This window comes from Heterodontus francisci, chromosome 27 (assembly GCF_036365525.1).
Source record: "Heterodontus francisci isolate sHetFra1 chromosome 27, sHetFra1.hap1, whole genome shotgun sequence".
Lineage (NCBI taxonomy): Eukaryota > Metazoa > Chordata > Chondrichthyes > Heterodontiformes > Heterodontidae > Heterodontus > Heterodontus francisci.
Genome location: NC_090397.1, coordinates 57,330,673 through 57,346,159, shown reverse-complemented (window position 1 = coordinate 57,346,159; position 15,487 = coordinate 57,330,673). Strand labels below are relative to the sequence as shown.

General features: G+C 43.0%; 1 protein-coding gene across 7 annotated transcripts in view; it reads left to right on the top strand.

Moving 5' to 3' along the window:
• Positions 1 to 14,072, top strand: part of nrf1 (nuclear respiratory factor 1) — a 77,185-nt gene extending 63,113 nt beyond the window's left edge. For 5 of the 7 annotated variants that reach the window (XM_068059430.1, XM_068059433.1, XM_068059431.1 and 2 more), the window contains 2 exons: positions 1,403 to 1,528; positions 10,796 to 14,072. In XM_068059430.1, coding sequence (XP_067915531.1) covers positions 1,403 to 1,528; positions 10,796 to 10,968 — 299 coding nt within the window. In that variant the 3' untranslated portion in view covers positions 10,969 to 14,072. The remainder of the gene's footprint in view (positions 1 to 1,402; positions 1,529 to 10,795) is intronic. The other 2 variants (XM_068059434.1, XM_068059436.1) reach the window with 1 other exon arrangement.
• The last annotated feature ends 1,415 nt before the right edge of the window (positions 14,073 to 15,487 follow it).

The window sequence follows — 15,487 nt, the reverse complement described above, 5'->3', positions numbered from 1 at the left end:
TAACATTAGAAGCCAAATGAGTTAGTCACCAAGGCACTAATAAGCAATTAGAATGTGCGTCCGTGTTGGAGTTGATAATGTGGCAATTTAGGTTAAGGTCTACAGTACAGTACATTGTCTATGTTAAAAAGAATTGGAAACATTGAAATAAATGAAATGGCCGCACCATTCCTGTAAATTGGATAAAAGAGAAGACAGGCAAAGGGATACAAGGAGCTACAGCTCTTTATTGAACAGGTTAAAGACTACAAAACTAGAAGATTCATTACTTTCTCAGTCTCCTCTTCTTCGCCCGCTCCGCCGCGCCCCCCCCCCCCCATTCCGAGCTTTGCATAGAAAGCTCACGCTGACCTTAGCATCTCCTGACAGCTTGCCTTGTTCTAAGCAGCTCACGTGACTGCAGTAATCTGCAGCCTGTAATCACCAGTGGAGGAGCAGCAGAACAAATCACCCCTTTGTGTCATGCTGTAGATACTCGGCTTGAAACCCCCACTCTGGCCTTTCTCTTTTATTTCTCCTTAGCTCAGTGGCAGTGGAATAAAACCAGTTGCAACAGTTGACTGCTTTTGTTAAAAGCAGATTTTAAAAAGCCCTCTAATGGCTCAGTAAATTTATCCAGTGCAGAGTTGAGCCAGGAAGGTTCCAGGTTTGATCCCTAATCTGTGCTGAGTTACCTGCTGTCAAGTCAGCAACATGGTAAGGGTATTAAGTGAGATTAATGTTACTCGTTTAGGGAGGAGCAACTCGCCAAAGCTTCCAGCCCCTGCTGACACTCTGGTAAGAACACCCACCCTTACCCACTGAAGGAACGTGTGCATTGATATTGGGTCTGGATGACCTGTGTTGTTGACTGGCCTGGACTCTCACATGGCCACTTGGCTGAGGTGCCTTCCCAAAGAACTGCCCATCTTCAAATGGAAAGGAGACAAACTTGGAAATAATGTAAATCTGTTCATTTGTAGTGATGGCTAACAAGTGGCGCCTGACCCTTTGTGGATTGTTGCTGCATTTAAGTGTGGTTTGGAGACTGTAAGGAAGGCCACTAGGAGCAATCAGTAAGGCAACAAAAACTTGCATTTATATAGCGCCTTTAAATTAGTAAAACCTCCCAAGGTGCTACACGGGAGCATTATCAAACAAAATTTGAGCTGCTCAAGGAGATATTATGACAGGTGACCAAAAGCTTTGTCAAAGAGATAGGTTTTAAGGAGTGACTTAAAGGAGGGGAGAGAGGTAAAGGTTTGAGGAGGGAATTCCAAAGCTTAGGGTTTAGGCAGCTGAAGGCACAGCCCCCAATGGAGCAATGTAAATTGGAGATGCTTGCACAAATGGTGCTGGTTTCAGATTGCATGTGTCAGTGCCATTTCCATTATATTCCCCTCTCGTATTTTGCAATTCACAGTGGCCTTGTACGTTCCTGTAAAGGTTGCCGCTTCTTCCCAGTTGACCGCTGTCTGCCGCAGTTCCACGGGCAGCAAACTGCAGAAAGCCCCTGGGTGCAACAAACTGGATCGAGAAATCAGTATTGGTAAAGATTCAATCCTGTGATCTTTAGTTTATTTTTAAAATGCTGAATATGAGAGGGTCCAGTCTGCATGGTATCACCCAGGTCATGATTTAGGGAAGTGTCAACAGTGAGAAAGAGGAAGGTGTCCAGAGCAGGTTATGACCATTCCATCAAAAGTTTTGAAAAAATTTCAGGACTATGGGGAAAGAGCAGGGAGCAGAAAAATAGGATAGCTGTATCAAAGAGCTGGCACAGGCACAATGGGCTGAATGGTTTACTTCTGTGCTGTAAGGTTCTGTGATTCTAAATTAAACAGTTGCCTACTTGACATCTGAACCAATGGGGCAGCATGCTAGCAAGTTAAATTGCTTCTAAATCTCCTGGCCTAGTGAGTAAAGGCACCAACCAGTGTAGCAGTTGACATCCAGTGAGTTAATTGATCACAGCCAGGGCAGTGCTAAGACAATACAGATCATGTCAGCTCCCTGGGCCAAGTAATGTAGGTCAACCAGTAGAGCAATATTCTCATAGAAGTTTACAGCACTGAAGGAGGCCATTTGACACATCATGGCTCTTTGCTAGAACAATCAAAAACTGATCCCACTGTTCTGCACTCTCTCTCTCTCTCTCTCTCTCTCTCTCTCTCTCTCTCTCTCTCTCTCTCTCTCTCTCTCTCTCTCTCTCTCTCTCTCTCTCTCTCTCTCTCTCTCTCTCTATCTCTCTCTCTCTCTCCGTCCATATTCTTGTATCTTCCTGCTGCTGATAGTTGTCCAGTGACTGCTGGAAATGTGTGGGGGTTAAAGGCGGTTAGGATTGGGCTTAATTGAGATGCCCCCTTCAGTTAAATATCCAACTTGCACTTATTGTCAGGGCACACAAGTGAAGAACAGACCCTTCGGCAAGGTACCGGAGGACAGCCAACACCTATGGAACTGTACTTCAGTGAGAGTTCAAACTTTCGGGAGAGATGGGGAGAATATCAAGGGGAGGGGCAGCACTGAGGAAAAGATTCAACATACAGTAGCTTTAACGCAATGCAAAGGACTTTTGACATTGTTCCTAATGCAACCATTACATGAAAATTAAAGGAGTGAAGGCTGATTGTAAAGCAGGGTGATAAAAAAAAAAATTGTACCAATTTCATTAAGTCAGATATTTTATCCATCTGTACATCGGAAAATAATTCCAAATAGAGACAGTTGATGAAGAGTGACAGATTTCAGTGTAAAAAAAAAAATGAAGGCGATTAGCAGAGGAGTAATTATTGTAATCGACTCGTGTGCAGATTGTATTGCCTGGTAATCTACTGCAGCTACTGCCGGCCATAGTTTAAGATATAGGATAATGAGCTTTAGAGCACAGACGGCTGAGAGAGGCCATTCGCAACAATAAGCTCACAGCCTAGCTGCCTTACAGCAGGGACACCATAAGCTCTGAATGAGCTAGCACCTGCACTGCTGCCACTCGGAAGTTCAGTAAAGTGTAACGTTGGACGTATGAAATGTTCTTATATAATTAGTTTTAAATAATTTGACAGCCTGAGTAATTTTACTTTACCAGAAAGCACTCATAGGAACAACAGTGGGCCCATTGAGCATGCTCCTTTATTTTGTTAGCCTTGGCAACTCCACAGACGCTAAGAACACTGTTATGTAGTTGGCTGTTCCTAGACTAGTATCCAGAGGCCTGGACTAATAATCCAGGGATCATGTGAGTTCAAATCTTGCTGTGGCAGTTTGACAATTTGAATTCAGCTTTTAAAATATCTGGAAATTTTTTTTAAACTCCTGTCAGTAAGAAGTGCCCATGAAGCTGCCATATTGTTTTAAAAACCCAACTGAACTAAAGTGCTTTAAGAAGGAAACCTACTATCCTCATGTGTTTTGATCTACATGTGACTCCAGACCAATGTGATTGACTCTTAATTGCCCTCTGAAGTGGCCTAGCAAGTCCCTCAGTTGTATCAAGCAGATGCAGCAGTTCAAGAAGACAGCCCATCAGCACCTTTCGTAGGCACCCAGGGATGGACAATAAATGCTGACCTTGCTAGCAGTGTCCCCCATTCCAGGAATTATTTTATTAAAATCCCATATCCCATGTATTCATCATCTTTTGGTCCCTTTTCGCCCCTGTGAACTCACTTTTAAAGGTTTGTGTACCTTGACCCATTAATCCCTTTGTTTCTCTATGTCCCATCTATGCTTCTCCATTTAATTAAATAGAATTCCTCAAATCTTTCTCCTCTCACCACTAAACACTTTATTAGGATAGCAATTATTGTTTCTCCACCCTGTTGATGAGGGTTTGTGGGTTGGTCCAAGATTTATGTTGGAAGTGCTTTACCTCTTTGCTGCCACTCGGTGAGAGAGAGATTGAGAATCCTTGGGATTTGATTTGGATCTTAGCTGCAGTTCCTACAGAAAATTATTACTTCTGTGTGCGCGTGCACACCCTTGTGAAGGATGTCAGTTTTTGGAAATGGACCCTCTCCTATCTTTACCTCCCAGTGTTGGAACCCTGCAGTCAAATATCTGACCTTCACTTATTGTGATGACTCGCACATGAAGAACAACCCCTTCGATTAGATGTAGAGTGAAGTTCCAGCCTGCCCTGATAATATGCCTGACCACCAAGCTCAGAAGAGCACCCCATCTATATTGTATGTGTGACATTTTCCATTTTCCAAGTCTATTGTCCTGTCTCCACACCCAAGGGGGTTTGTATTCAGACAACCCCAGACTCATTTCACAGAAGCCCTTGATTGTCAGCAGACAGAATGGGCTGAATTTAAACTCAATCCCAGTGTTAAAAGGCCAGTATCTGCCTACCGAGTTATTCAGGTTCGTTTTCTATTCTCCTTTTATCACCCAACATTGGCAGCCATTCTCCTCAGTTATAGAACTAACTATAGAGTTGAAGTTCCTTCTGCACTACTACAACACTGCATCAGTCCCAGCCTCAGAAGATCGCCCTCCACTGCACCAGTGTAAATGTAACCTATCGATGTCATGCACTAGCCATTCTTTATTTGTACATTTGCCGGTTTATTTATGGAGATTTCTGGACAGTGGACTTGCATCCACTAGGAACACCTGTTCAACTCATCTCACGGTACAGACCAACAAGAGAGGAGACTTCTGACCAGTCAGGGTGGGGGGGTGCATTCAAAGCCCAAGCCTAAAAGTGCAATTTTAAAATGGGTGCAAGAACAGAGGTCTGGCGGTGTTTGTGCACAAATCTTTGAAAGACGGCAGGATAAGTTTAAAAAGCAATTAATAAAGCCTGTAGGATACTGGGCTTTATAAATTGAGACATAGTGTAAAAAAGGCCAGGAAGTTATGCTAAATCTATGTAAAATCTGCTGATATATTGTGTCCAGTTCTCGGCATCATACTTGCAAAAGAGTTGATAATCAGAGGGCGCAGATTTAAGGTGATTGACAAAAGAACTAGGGGGAACCTGAGAAAAAGCTTTCTTATACAATGAGTGGTTAGGATTTGGAATGCATTGCCTGTTTGGGTGGTTTACACAGATTCAGTAGTAGTCTTCAAAAAGGAATTGAATATGGGGAAAGAGCAGGGGATTGCTTCTTAAAAGAGCCAACGTAGACTCGATGAGCCTTCTGTGCCATGATGAAGGGCAACACACATGCCGACTTAATCACCCAGACAAACCTCCTGGCAGCTGAGAGTTTGCTAAGATTCCTGCAGTGTTGGGTGCATGATGCTGACAATTGTAGAGTTTCTCAACAGTCTTTTGTAACTGGTTCTATGGGATAGAGAGAACTCTATTTGTTCTCTTATTTTGTCACACCAATTTTCTTCTCTTTACCTCAACCCAGAAGTATTGACTCTTGCTAATGACATCCAGATGCACAAATACCTCATCCATGTGGCCATTTTATTTGTGTGACCTTAGGGCATCTGAACCAAACCCAGTTCTGTCCATGGCTATACTCCAAATAGGTTCATGGAGAGCACTCGGGAGAAGTGATTCCGGTTGATTTCTCCGCTGTAACCCCGAGGTGATGAGGCCAATTGTAAAGCCCCTTCTGCTGCGATAGTTGAGATGGCTAACAGCCTGTGTTTGGAAGCTTCCTGCTCTGTATGACTCAGCTAATCACCGCCTTAACCATCTAAGCCATAGCAGGCTGCTCCTTTTCTGTACAACAGACAGTCTGTTCCTGACCCAAGCTGCAATGATGGCTAAGCTGGTTAAATCATTGAGTAGCTGAGCCACCAAGATCCATTCCCCCTCCTGTGTGGAGATAGCTGACCTCAACCCAGGTGGTGGTGAGGACACCAGTGTTGGTCTAAACATCTTTAAGCAGCGAAAAGAGGAACTAACTAGAGTTTACTCTGCATGTGATCTGTGCTGTACCAGTCATGGCAGCATTTGTGGAATACTGTTGAGGGAGTTTTACTCACTACCCCAGGAATGATTCAATGGTGGGGTGTGGAACCATTCCCCAGGAATGAATCAACACCCTTGAGGGAAGAAGACGAGGGGCAGCTGAGAAAGTGGGGGGAAAGGAAGGGACAAAAGACTTCAATTGACGAGGTTTTCCTGGTATTAGACTGCTGGTCGACAGTAAGTGATTTATTCTACTCCCTGCTGTGTGTGCGCAGCACGCTGGAGAAGCTTAAATAGAAAATCTCACCCCAGGATAGCAGCTACAGTCCAATCCACTTATTTGCAAATCTGATACCATACAAGCAGGTTCCTAATGAAGCACATCTTTCCCAAAGGCTCAGTTTGTTCCTGATCCAGGCCAGGTACTGATAGCCAATTCAACTGATTGGCTGCCAGAGGTGAGTTTCAGGATCAACAGCCAGCAAGCGAGTCTGGTCTCTGCTGAGACGATGGTTTGGTTGCTGCAATAAGAAACAAAGAGAAAGGAAGGAATCGGCCTGACCTTATTGCTATTCAACAGCTTCTGCTGAAAATTGTGTGCACTTGCATGCAAGACCAAATATTAAATAAGGACAGGCTGTGATGCCCTAAGTCAAATAGTCTGTTGCCATTCACTATCTAGGCTGTGTCAAGAAAAATAGCCACAAGGTTACCTTGCCAAAAGGGCACCCACTGTCTATAAAACTGCACCCCAGGCAAAGTTAACAACTTCAGCAGAGTAATTGAAGACAAATCCTCTACCTTGATTTCAAATGTCTCCTGCAATACCATGGCCCCCTGCCCCCACCTTCCACCTCCCTCCAGTGATTAGCCTCAACTGCTGTCTTGTCAAGAAGCGGCTAGTGGCATGTCTAGCGGCTTTGTTGCTGAGCAATGTTATTGTGTGATTGGGTTTAATAAAAATACTGTTTTCAATTCAATCTTGGAGTGGAGTAATGAGCTTAAGTCCATGGCTCGTTACAACAGCCCTGCCCTATTCACAGTCACAGACTAGCATATTTCCACACTCCTTGGTAATCAGTCTAAGCTGCAGTGGTGGTCTCATGTGGGGGATTCCAAAACCAGGGGTCATAAATATAAGATGGTCATGAATAAATCCAATGGAGAATTTACTGCTTTACCCAGAGAGTGGGTTAGAGTGTGGAACTCTGCAAATAACATAGATGCATTTAAGGAGAAATTAGATAAATGCACAAAGAAAGGAATAGAAGATTATGCTGATAGGGTTAGATGAAGAAGGATGGAATGATGCTCATGTGGAGCATAAAGACCAACATAGACCTATTGGACCAAATGGCCTGTTTCTGTGCTATTCGTTCTCTGAAATTCATGTAATTTCACTTAGCCATGACTGTAATTTATACTTAAAAGTAATCCTCTGTGGTATTAAATGCTAAAGGTAACTATCCAGCTCACCTTTCACTATCATCAGCTAGTTCACAATGTAGAATTACACGGAACGTGTCTGTAAATAACACCTCTGCAATGATTCGTCCTCTATTGCTCCCCTTTTAAAGTTTCTTTTAAGTATTCAAAGAAATTTACAACACAGAAGGAGGCCATTCGGCCTGTTGCGCCTGTGCTGACTCTTTGAAAGAGCAGTCATGCTTCATCCCATATCCCTGCTTTCTGTTCATTACCCTGTAGGTTCCTTATCCTCAAGTACTGTTCAACACCCTTTTAATATTAATTATGGAATCAGTTTCCACCACCTTTTCAGGTAGCGCATTCCAGACCCTGACAACTATATTGCTTCTCATCTTCCCTCCAGATCTTTTGCCAATAATTTTAAATCTCTGATGTCTGGTTATTGACCCAATCACCAGAGGGAATAGTTTTTTCTCTACCTTCTCTATCAAAACCTCTGTTTCTTAACCTTCTCTGTTCCAGGGAGTGCAACCCTAACTTTTCCAACCTCTTCTCATAACTGATGTCCTTCATCCCTGGTAAACCTCTGTATCCTTTCTAAGGCCTTAATACCTTTCCTGAAATGTGGTGCCCAGAATTGTTCACAATAAAGCATTATATAAATCCCTTTCTTCTTTTTCTGATTGTCCTGTGAAATGTGGGATCTGAGGTGCAAATACAGGCGCGGACTTTACAATCTCTGGGCAGCCGGTGTCAGGAGGTATCACATGGCCTGCTGCCCACGTCATGCTATCAATGTGCATGTGTCTGTTAATAGCCTGTAGTTTCAGATCCTCTTCATTTCTTCTGAGTGGTTTGATTTGGTTGTATATTGCAGGGATTTGGGGGGGAATGAGGGAGCTTTATATTTTTTGATATAATTTGAAAGCTTGTCAGCCCATGTCAGGGTGAAGATGTAAAGATTAGCTTAATTAGAGGTTGGTTCTAGACGTATAGACAGGAGTACCAAAAAACTCTGTCTGTTTACAAATTAATCATCAATTATATAACCAGTAGAATTAACTCTACTTTGCTAAATCATTCAGACGGCTAAGTCCTCCGAATCTTTCAAAGTAAATTAAAAAAAAACTTGGCACAGTAAAGCCCGGCTGACCTGGCTCAGCTGCAGAGAGTGAGCTAACGTTATTAAATGGGGAAAGATTTTTAAATGTTGGCATTTTTAGGTCTTTGCCTATTTTTCTTTGTGTTTGCCACATAAACACCTCTGTGATAGTACAGCGAGTTAAAAAACAAGTTCTGACTTGCATTTATACAGCACCTTTCACAACCTCTGAACCAACGTGTTTTATGGCCAATGAAGTACCTTGACGAGCTGAACCACACAGGCGAGCATGGTCCCAGGTTCAGTGTTAGCTCAGTGCTGGGAGTTAGCTACACTTAGCAAGTGGGGTAGTGAAGGGAGTCTCATTGACTGAACTTCACTGGGTTTGGTGGGGGAATGTGGGGAAATCATCCAAGATACTCACTCGCTCTCTATTTAATGGTCTTCTGCTGGAAGGCTGCATGTGTGGACAGTTAAAAATAGGAACAGGCTGAATACTCTGCTGGCACTCACTGTGCAGAATGCAGCGTAGCCATTTGGGTGAGGGAGAAAAATACTCCTTTTGCCCGGGAGCCTGGGGTTAATCAAGTAGGCTGCTTAGAAGTGCATCCTGTACATTTTGTTTTCCCCACACATCTATCCTGCTCCTCTCCTCTCTTCCTGAAGGCATCGACTTTTTGCTGTTGTGTAGTTCCACAGCCGGGTGTCCTCGAGTCCCTCATGTTCATGGTGAGTGTCAGTAGGTGCCTGACTTCGGCTGGGTTATTCTTGCTGAGCCGATACTGCCCTTGCCCAGGCTTCCAGTTGAATTGTGGTCAGGAGCAGGTTGGTTTCTGCCCTCCCTGACCCAGAGACACTGAGGCCAATTGTAGCACCTGGGCTGCATCCATCTAACCCAAAACAGACCAGGCTTGGAACTCACCAGCCTGTAGTCAAGACCAGTGCAGCCAACTCTTCTCAATTGTATTGGAACTAATTTTACAATGGGAGAAGATTTTTTTCTGTTCATTATTAGCACCTTTGCTTCTAATAAAATTATATAAAGAAATGTTGTTACAAATAGGCACCACAGGAAATCTTCTTTCTGTGTGTTCAGGGTCCAGCAACTACTATCTAATATCTATTAAAGGCGTAGATCAGCTATGATCGAATTGAATGGCGGAGCAGGCCTGAGGGGCTGAATAGGTGTATGGTGAGGGATAACCAGGGAGATTGTGATCATCTTACATCCCCCCCCCCCCCTTTTCTTTCGTTCTTTCTTTTTCTCTCTCTCTCTCAAGAGGAAAAACAATGTTCTGATTCACAATTAACAAGCATGAAATTAAGATGGAGATTAGAAGAATTCCTTTCCTCCTTCTTCCCCCATGGTTAACTTGGAGCAGACTCCTAGCAAAAGCCATTAATACTACATGAGTTAGTTCGGAAAGTAACTGGATAGCATTTATATAGCACGCAAGGTGGAAAATATGCCATGGTGTTTCACAGAAAAGAACAAGGCACCATGCAGAAATGGAGGAATTAGAGGTGACCAAAGGCAGGGAGAGAGCTTGCAAGATGGAGGAATTTAAGGAAAGAATTCCAGAAGATCGAGCCAAGATGGCTGAAAACTTTGCCATTGCTCGTGGAGGGGGGAATGCACAGGAGGCCAGAGCAGAGGGTTTGGTTTAGGATCGAATACTGGAGGAGAGTCTAGAGAGAAGGTGGCACATGGTCATGCAGGGAATGGAGATTAAAGGATATGCTGCTGTGACCAAATATTCCATGAGATCCGATGCTTCTTGTCTGCCGGTGTTTGAATGAGAAGCATATTTGTGAAGGGCAGACCACAAAGGTTAATTGTCAATGTGGGATTGAATGAATAAACCAGAGTGTTGCTTGGTTACCTTAGTAATCAGGAAATATTTTTACTGAACTATTCCTCGTCAGAGTGAGCATGTTGGATAGAGCCCATGATAGTGTAGGGTGGATCGTGGAAAGAGAAGGATTGAGGGGTCTGTGTGTCTTTTTCTCAATTTATCCTTCCTTACCTTCCTGTAACTGGCTATCAGTCACTTTGACACTGGAGTGTTCTACCCTTGACTGAGCAGAGTTCCAAATAAAATTTCCTTTCAGGCTCCCCATCTGTGAAGAAGAAGAAAAAGAATATTTCTTTGGTGGGTGGGGGAGGGGGGGGGGGGGGGGGTGTGGGGAGGAAAATCCAAGCAGAGCTGGTACTTCCAGTGCCTCTCAAAATAAATGTCCTGGCCAGTCAGCCTTAGACTATAACTCAAAGTTGACACTGTAATTGGAGATTTCCACAGACTGGGCTACTTTGCCAAAAGGGAAATGGTATTGATGTTGGGGTTGGAGGGAAGGTGTCTCTGCATCATTAACTGACTGACTCTTTCTGTTTCCTTTGTTCCCAGGCCTGGTACAGATCCCAGTAAGCATGTACCAGACCGTCGTGACCAGCCTGGCCCAGGGTAACCGGCCCGTGCAGGTTGCAATGGCCCCTGTCACAACTCGGATGACAGAAATCCAGTCGTCTGGAGTAACCGTGGAAGGTCAAGCGGTGGAGGTGGTGACATTGGAACAGTGAGGAGATCAGCAATCAACAAAGCAACTTTTCTGTCCTTTAGAAGTCCGATGTTGCAGTACTGCAATCAGGTGTCTTGAGCGTTAACAGGTCGCCATGAAAATAAAAGTACCCCATGTGGGTTTAGTGTTGAGGAGAGAAATTATAGAGGAAGGACTTCTCATCTCTTGTATTACCTTCAGAGAGATTTCTAGCTCTTGTATTTACTGTTTTATATTGGGGGGGAAAGAAAAATGAAACCTATTTGTATAAGTTTCTCTGTATTTATGCACAAAGTGTTTGTGTCTGTGACTGAAGATGGGGGCCTTGTTTATTAGTGGTCTCGACTGGGATCTTTATCATTGTGGTTCTGGTGGTTTGGATTGGCTATGAAGGGGTGGGGGGGTGGTCTCTGCATTTACCATCTCAATAAAAGTTGGCACAGGGCCTGAACCCCAATCCTTTTTAAAGATACTGTCTGGTCGGCGTGCAGATTTTGACTTTATTGCTTTTTCACTTGTTTTTAATACTACAAGTTAAAGCAGAAGAATTTTATTTCCCCAGTCACTGTTGTGATCAACTTCACCATCTTTGGGCACGGGGCTGGGGAATATCAGCCAGAGTTCCCTCTCCCGATTTCTGTCCAGTGATCCCTGTTTCAGTGTGTGTGTTTATTTACAGGTACATATGTGTTGTTGCATGAGGGCAGGACTGGGCTCTGCTTTGGATCACCCCCTCCCTCCCTCATCCCATTTCCTCGCAGTTTGGGCTTGGAACAGCCACTCAAGTAAGGTACCAGAGGGCAGAAGACACCAGTCCGGACCTTCAGGGGAAGGGATAAAAACTAATAAGCATCTAGTGAGGTGGGGTATAAACATGGTAGGGCCCCATCCCCCACCAAAGCAAACTGGGCCAGGGACCCATCAAGTACACTAGGAATTATTTTTAATGTTTTAATTTTTCATGAGTTTTATTCATTTCCCATTAATTCCATGGGCTGTGAATGTAAAGCCTGAGTTCCAGTCAGGCCTTGGTTCAGTAGGGAAACTGTCGAGCAGAGTGCTGCTACTTTGCCAGGCTTTGGGCCTGGGCTTCAGACAGGGGTGGGGACAACAGCATAGGTGCAGGGAACCATCTCAAGGCTGCAACTTACTCACTCTTGCTGTTAGACCACTTCCACTTAACAAGCAGTCATGAAATGTTTTTAAAGAATTTGTTTTGTACTAAATTTAAACCACTTGGGTAATTGGAATATAACAACAGAAATTTCATTTATACAAGACATTGAACGTAGTAAAATGTCCCAAGGAATAGACAGTAAGCTCAGTTTAAATATAACGGAGCTTAATGCTTCTGTATGAGTAGAATGCTTTCCCCCTTGTACTCCTATTTGGGGAATTTTAACCACATATGGTGGGTCTCAATATCATTAAGCCATTGAATTAAATTGTTTTATTCTAAAAAGTTAACCCCACATCATTAGTGCTGTAAGTACTACCATTGTTCACTGTTATTTGGATGCAAAAGGTATTTTAGATTTTCCATTAATACACTTGAACTGAATGATTTAAAGCCATTCCAGGTCCCAGTATTGTGTTCTAGGCCTTGGTCCTGCTGGTTTTCTAAAGGAAAACTTTTCCTTTTGGAGTTTCTCCTCTTGGAGTATGGGCAGAAACAAATAAATAAAACTGCAAGTGGAGCTCATCGACGAGGTTGGGCTATGAGTAAGGTACTATTAAAGTTGGGCTTTGTTTGGCATTGTTCAAAGAAGCTCGTCTAAAGGGAGTAAGAGTTCAAGTAGTAACAGGTAAGAGGGGAAACTCTTGCACTCACATCCTGACGAGACGAAACACAGACTCAAATGACCTTATTGCATGTTGTAGATGCTAGCACCTATACCTACTGATGTACCAGATAAGCGGTAATATGGCAAAGTGATGAATTCTCCTCTGTAGTTATGTCTAAATGAAGAGAACTTTAAAAAAAAGTTAAAATACTGCAGGGCCAGGCACTCCTTAAACTGTTACAGTATTCCTTGTCATTGACCTTTCCTGGTCTGGTTTACAGCCATGTATCGTACACTGCAGTGTTGTCACTTGACCCAGTACACTCTGTCTGAAAAATCACACTTAAAGCCAATATGCTTCTTGTGCACTGCTCTTAATTCATCACTCCCCCTGACCAGTGACAGACCTGTGCCACACCAGTACTTCAGCCTAGTGTTTTATAGTTTTAAACCCTCTCCAGACACAGCCTAAGTTTGGAAGAACAGAAAATCTGCAGTGGTACCTCTGGATGCTGTTTGCATTTCAGTATAGATATGATGTAAGTTTCTCACAACCACCTGATGTTACACTGCACTGTACTTACTTTCCCCTCCCCTCCCCTGTTGCCCTGTTTAATCCTGTCCAGCTCACACCCAGCAATGGGGAGAAAGGATTCTGATTCCTCCAACTGAAAAAATGGGCAATGATTTACAATGGAGCTGAACTGACCCTTGTGACAACCACTATAGTATTAGCTAAATTTCTTACAGAAGCTGTTGACTTTGGGTGGGTGGAGGGATGAAAAAGGTCACAGGAGCAATTTGGTCACCACAAAAAATATGAATGTGGTGATTCCAGGTACTGTGAAAAGAAATTCCTTGCAACAAGTTACAATGGATTGGAAATGCTTCCCCCTTTGGAAACCTACAGCTTTATATGGGATGGGGGAGGGGGTGGGGGGAGGGAGGGTTGGGTTGCCATTGCCCTCCATATTTTGTCTAGTTAGTAAAGTGGACCAATGGATGCTCCATATGGTAGCCAATATGGTCTAAGGGGACACATTACAAAGATTGAATCTTCATATGGATACAAATACTGTATATATAATAAAGAAAAGTTATTTTAAGTGCTGGAGGTGATTGCAGGTCTTAGAAGTGCTGTGGTTTGTTTGCTATGATATTTATTCCCCGTGGATACTCTGAAAATGCATTTGAATGAAGTAATTTGCATCTGATTTCATTTTATATGTTGCTTTTTTTGGTTTGGGAAATGTGATTTGCTATCTAAACACCGCCAGCTTTTTTTGGGCATAGCGAGCTCATGGTGTTTAATAAAGATGTGAATAATCCTGATAAGATGAAAGTTGCTGGTCTTTGCCTTTTTTATTACAGTCACACAATGGTCGTTGCAGGAACTTCAAAGCACAGGGACAGAAAGGGAGTTTGCTAAGAAATTTATAGCAACATAACTCGGGTACCCAGTCCATTATAGTAACTATTATGGCAGTTGGGCCTATCCATTGGGTGAGAGGACAAAATACTTTGTCAGGCATCAGACAAAATGATCCATATTCAGCAGGTTTGCCCACTCACCTGAAAGGACCATAATTGCGCTCTGTCTCTCTCTCTTCCCCACTCCCCCTTCATCTGTACCTATCTTTTCCTCCCTCCATACTTATCTTCTCTTTCCCATTTCTTTTTCTCTCACACTCCGTTGCTCTCCCATTTTTCTCTCTCTACCCCTTACATGCTCTCCTCCATATCTCCTAATTCTGTCTCACCCCAATGCTCGCTCTCACCATCTCTTCACCTTTTTTTCTTCCATCGGGCACTCTCGCCAAAGCTTGAGAAGACCATGTGTGGATTTGATACTTTAAATAAATTCAGTGCTAGCTGAACATAATGAAAGCTAGACCCTGATAAGTGCCCTCCTATTTGGTAAACACACACATTCACACAAACCAGAAAAACCCAGGTTTTATTTCCCCTCTAATATGAATTCTGGCCTCTGACCAAATTAAATGGTCGCTGCTTGTACTTAGGTTCAAATAAAGTCTTTCACAAATTGAGGTTTTCTTGGCTTTTGGGATCCTCAATCTCGTTCCTTGCAGACATGGACCCATGGTACATTGTTATCCTGTAGTTTTTTTCCAGGAAGAATGCAGTGTGCCTTTAAGGCTAGAAAAGGAGCCATACTGCTTTAAGGCAACAAGCTCCAGAGACTGAATCAAAGAATGCATTCTCATTGCCCTGGGATACAGCCACTTAGAGACTGTGATTCAAAGATTGCACTCTGGTCATTCTGGTTGCCTGGGATACAGCCATTCAGAGACTGAGGATACATTGTTGTCAATTGACATTTGAAACTAGTTGAAAAACTGGCTATTGAGAGACAGTTAACAGAAACAGACAGACAGCTGGACCAGCATGTACTGAAGGAAATGAGAAAACTCTTTTTTTAAACCCTATTTATTCTATTCTCAGAATGCTGATGTCAAGCCAGATTAATTTCTTAAAAGAAAATAACCAATTCCTTTACTGAACTGTAATTGTTGAATTCATTGCTGGAAGAAGAGAATCATTTCAATTTCTCAATTAGACCACTGACTATCCTACTGTTGAAGAACCTTTTTCTTCCCCATCAGACGGCTGTGAGGACTTCAAGCAACGTTGGACTATTCCACAGTGGAGTATTTCATTTTAGTAGGAGTGTTAGTATGCAAGAACACTAATTTTTCTATTTTAAATGTTTATATCTTAGTGTTTAAGAATTATTTT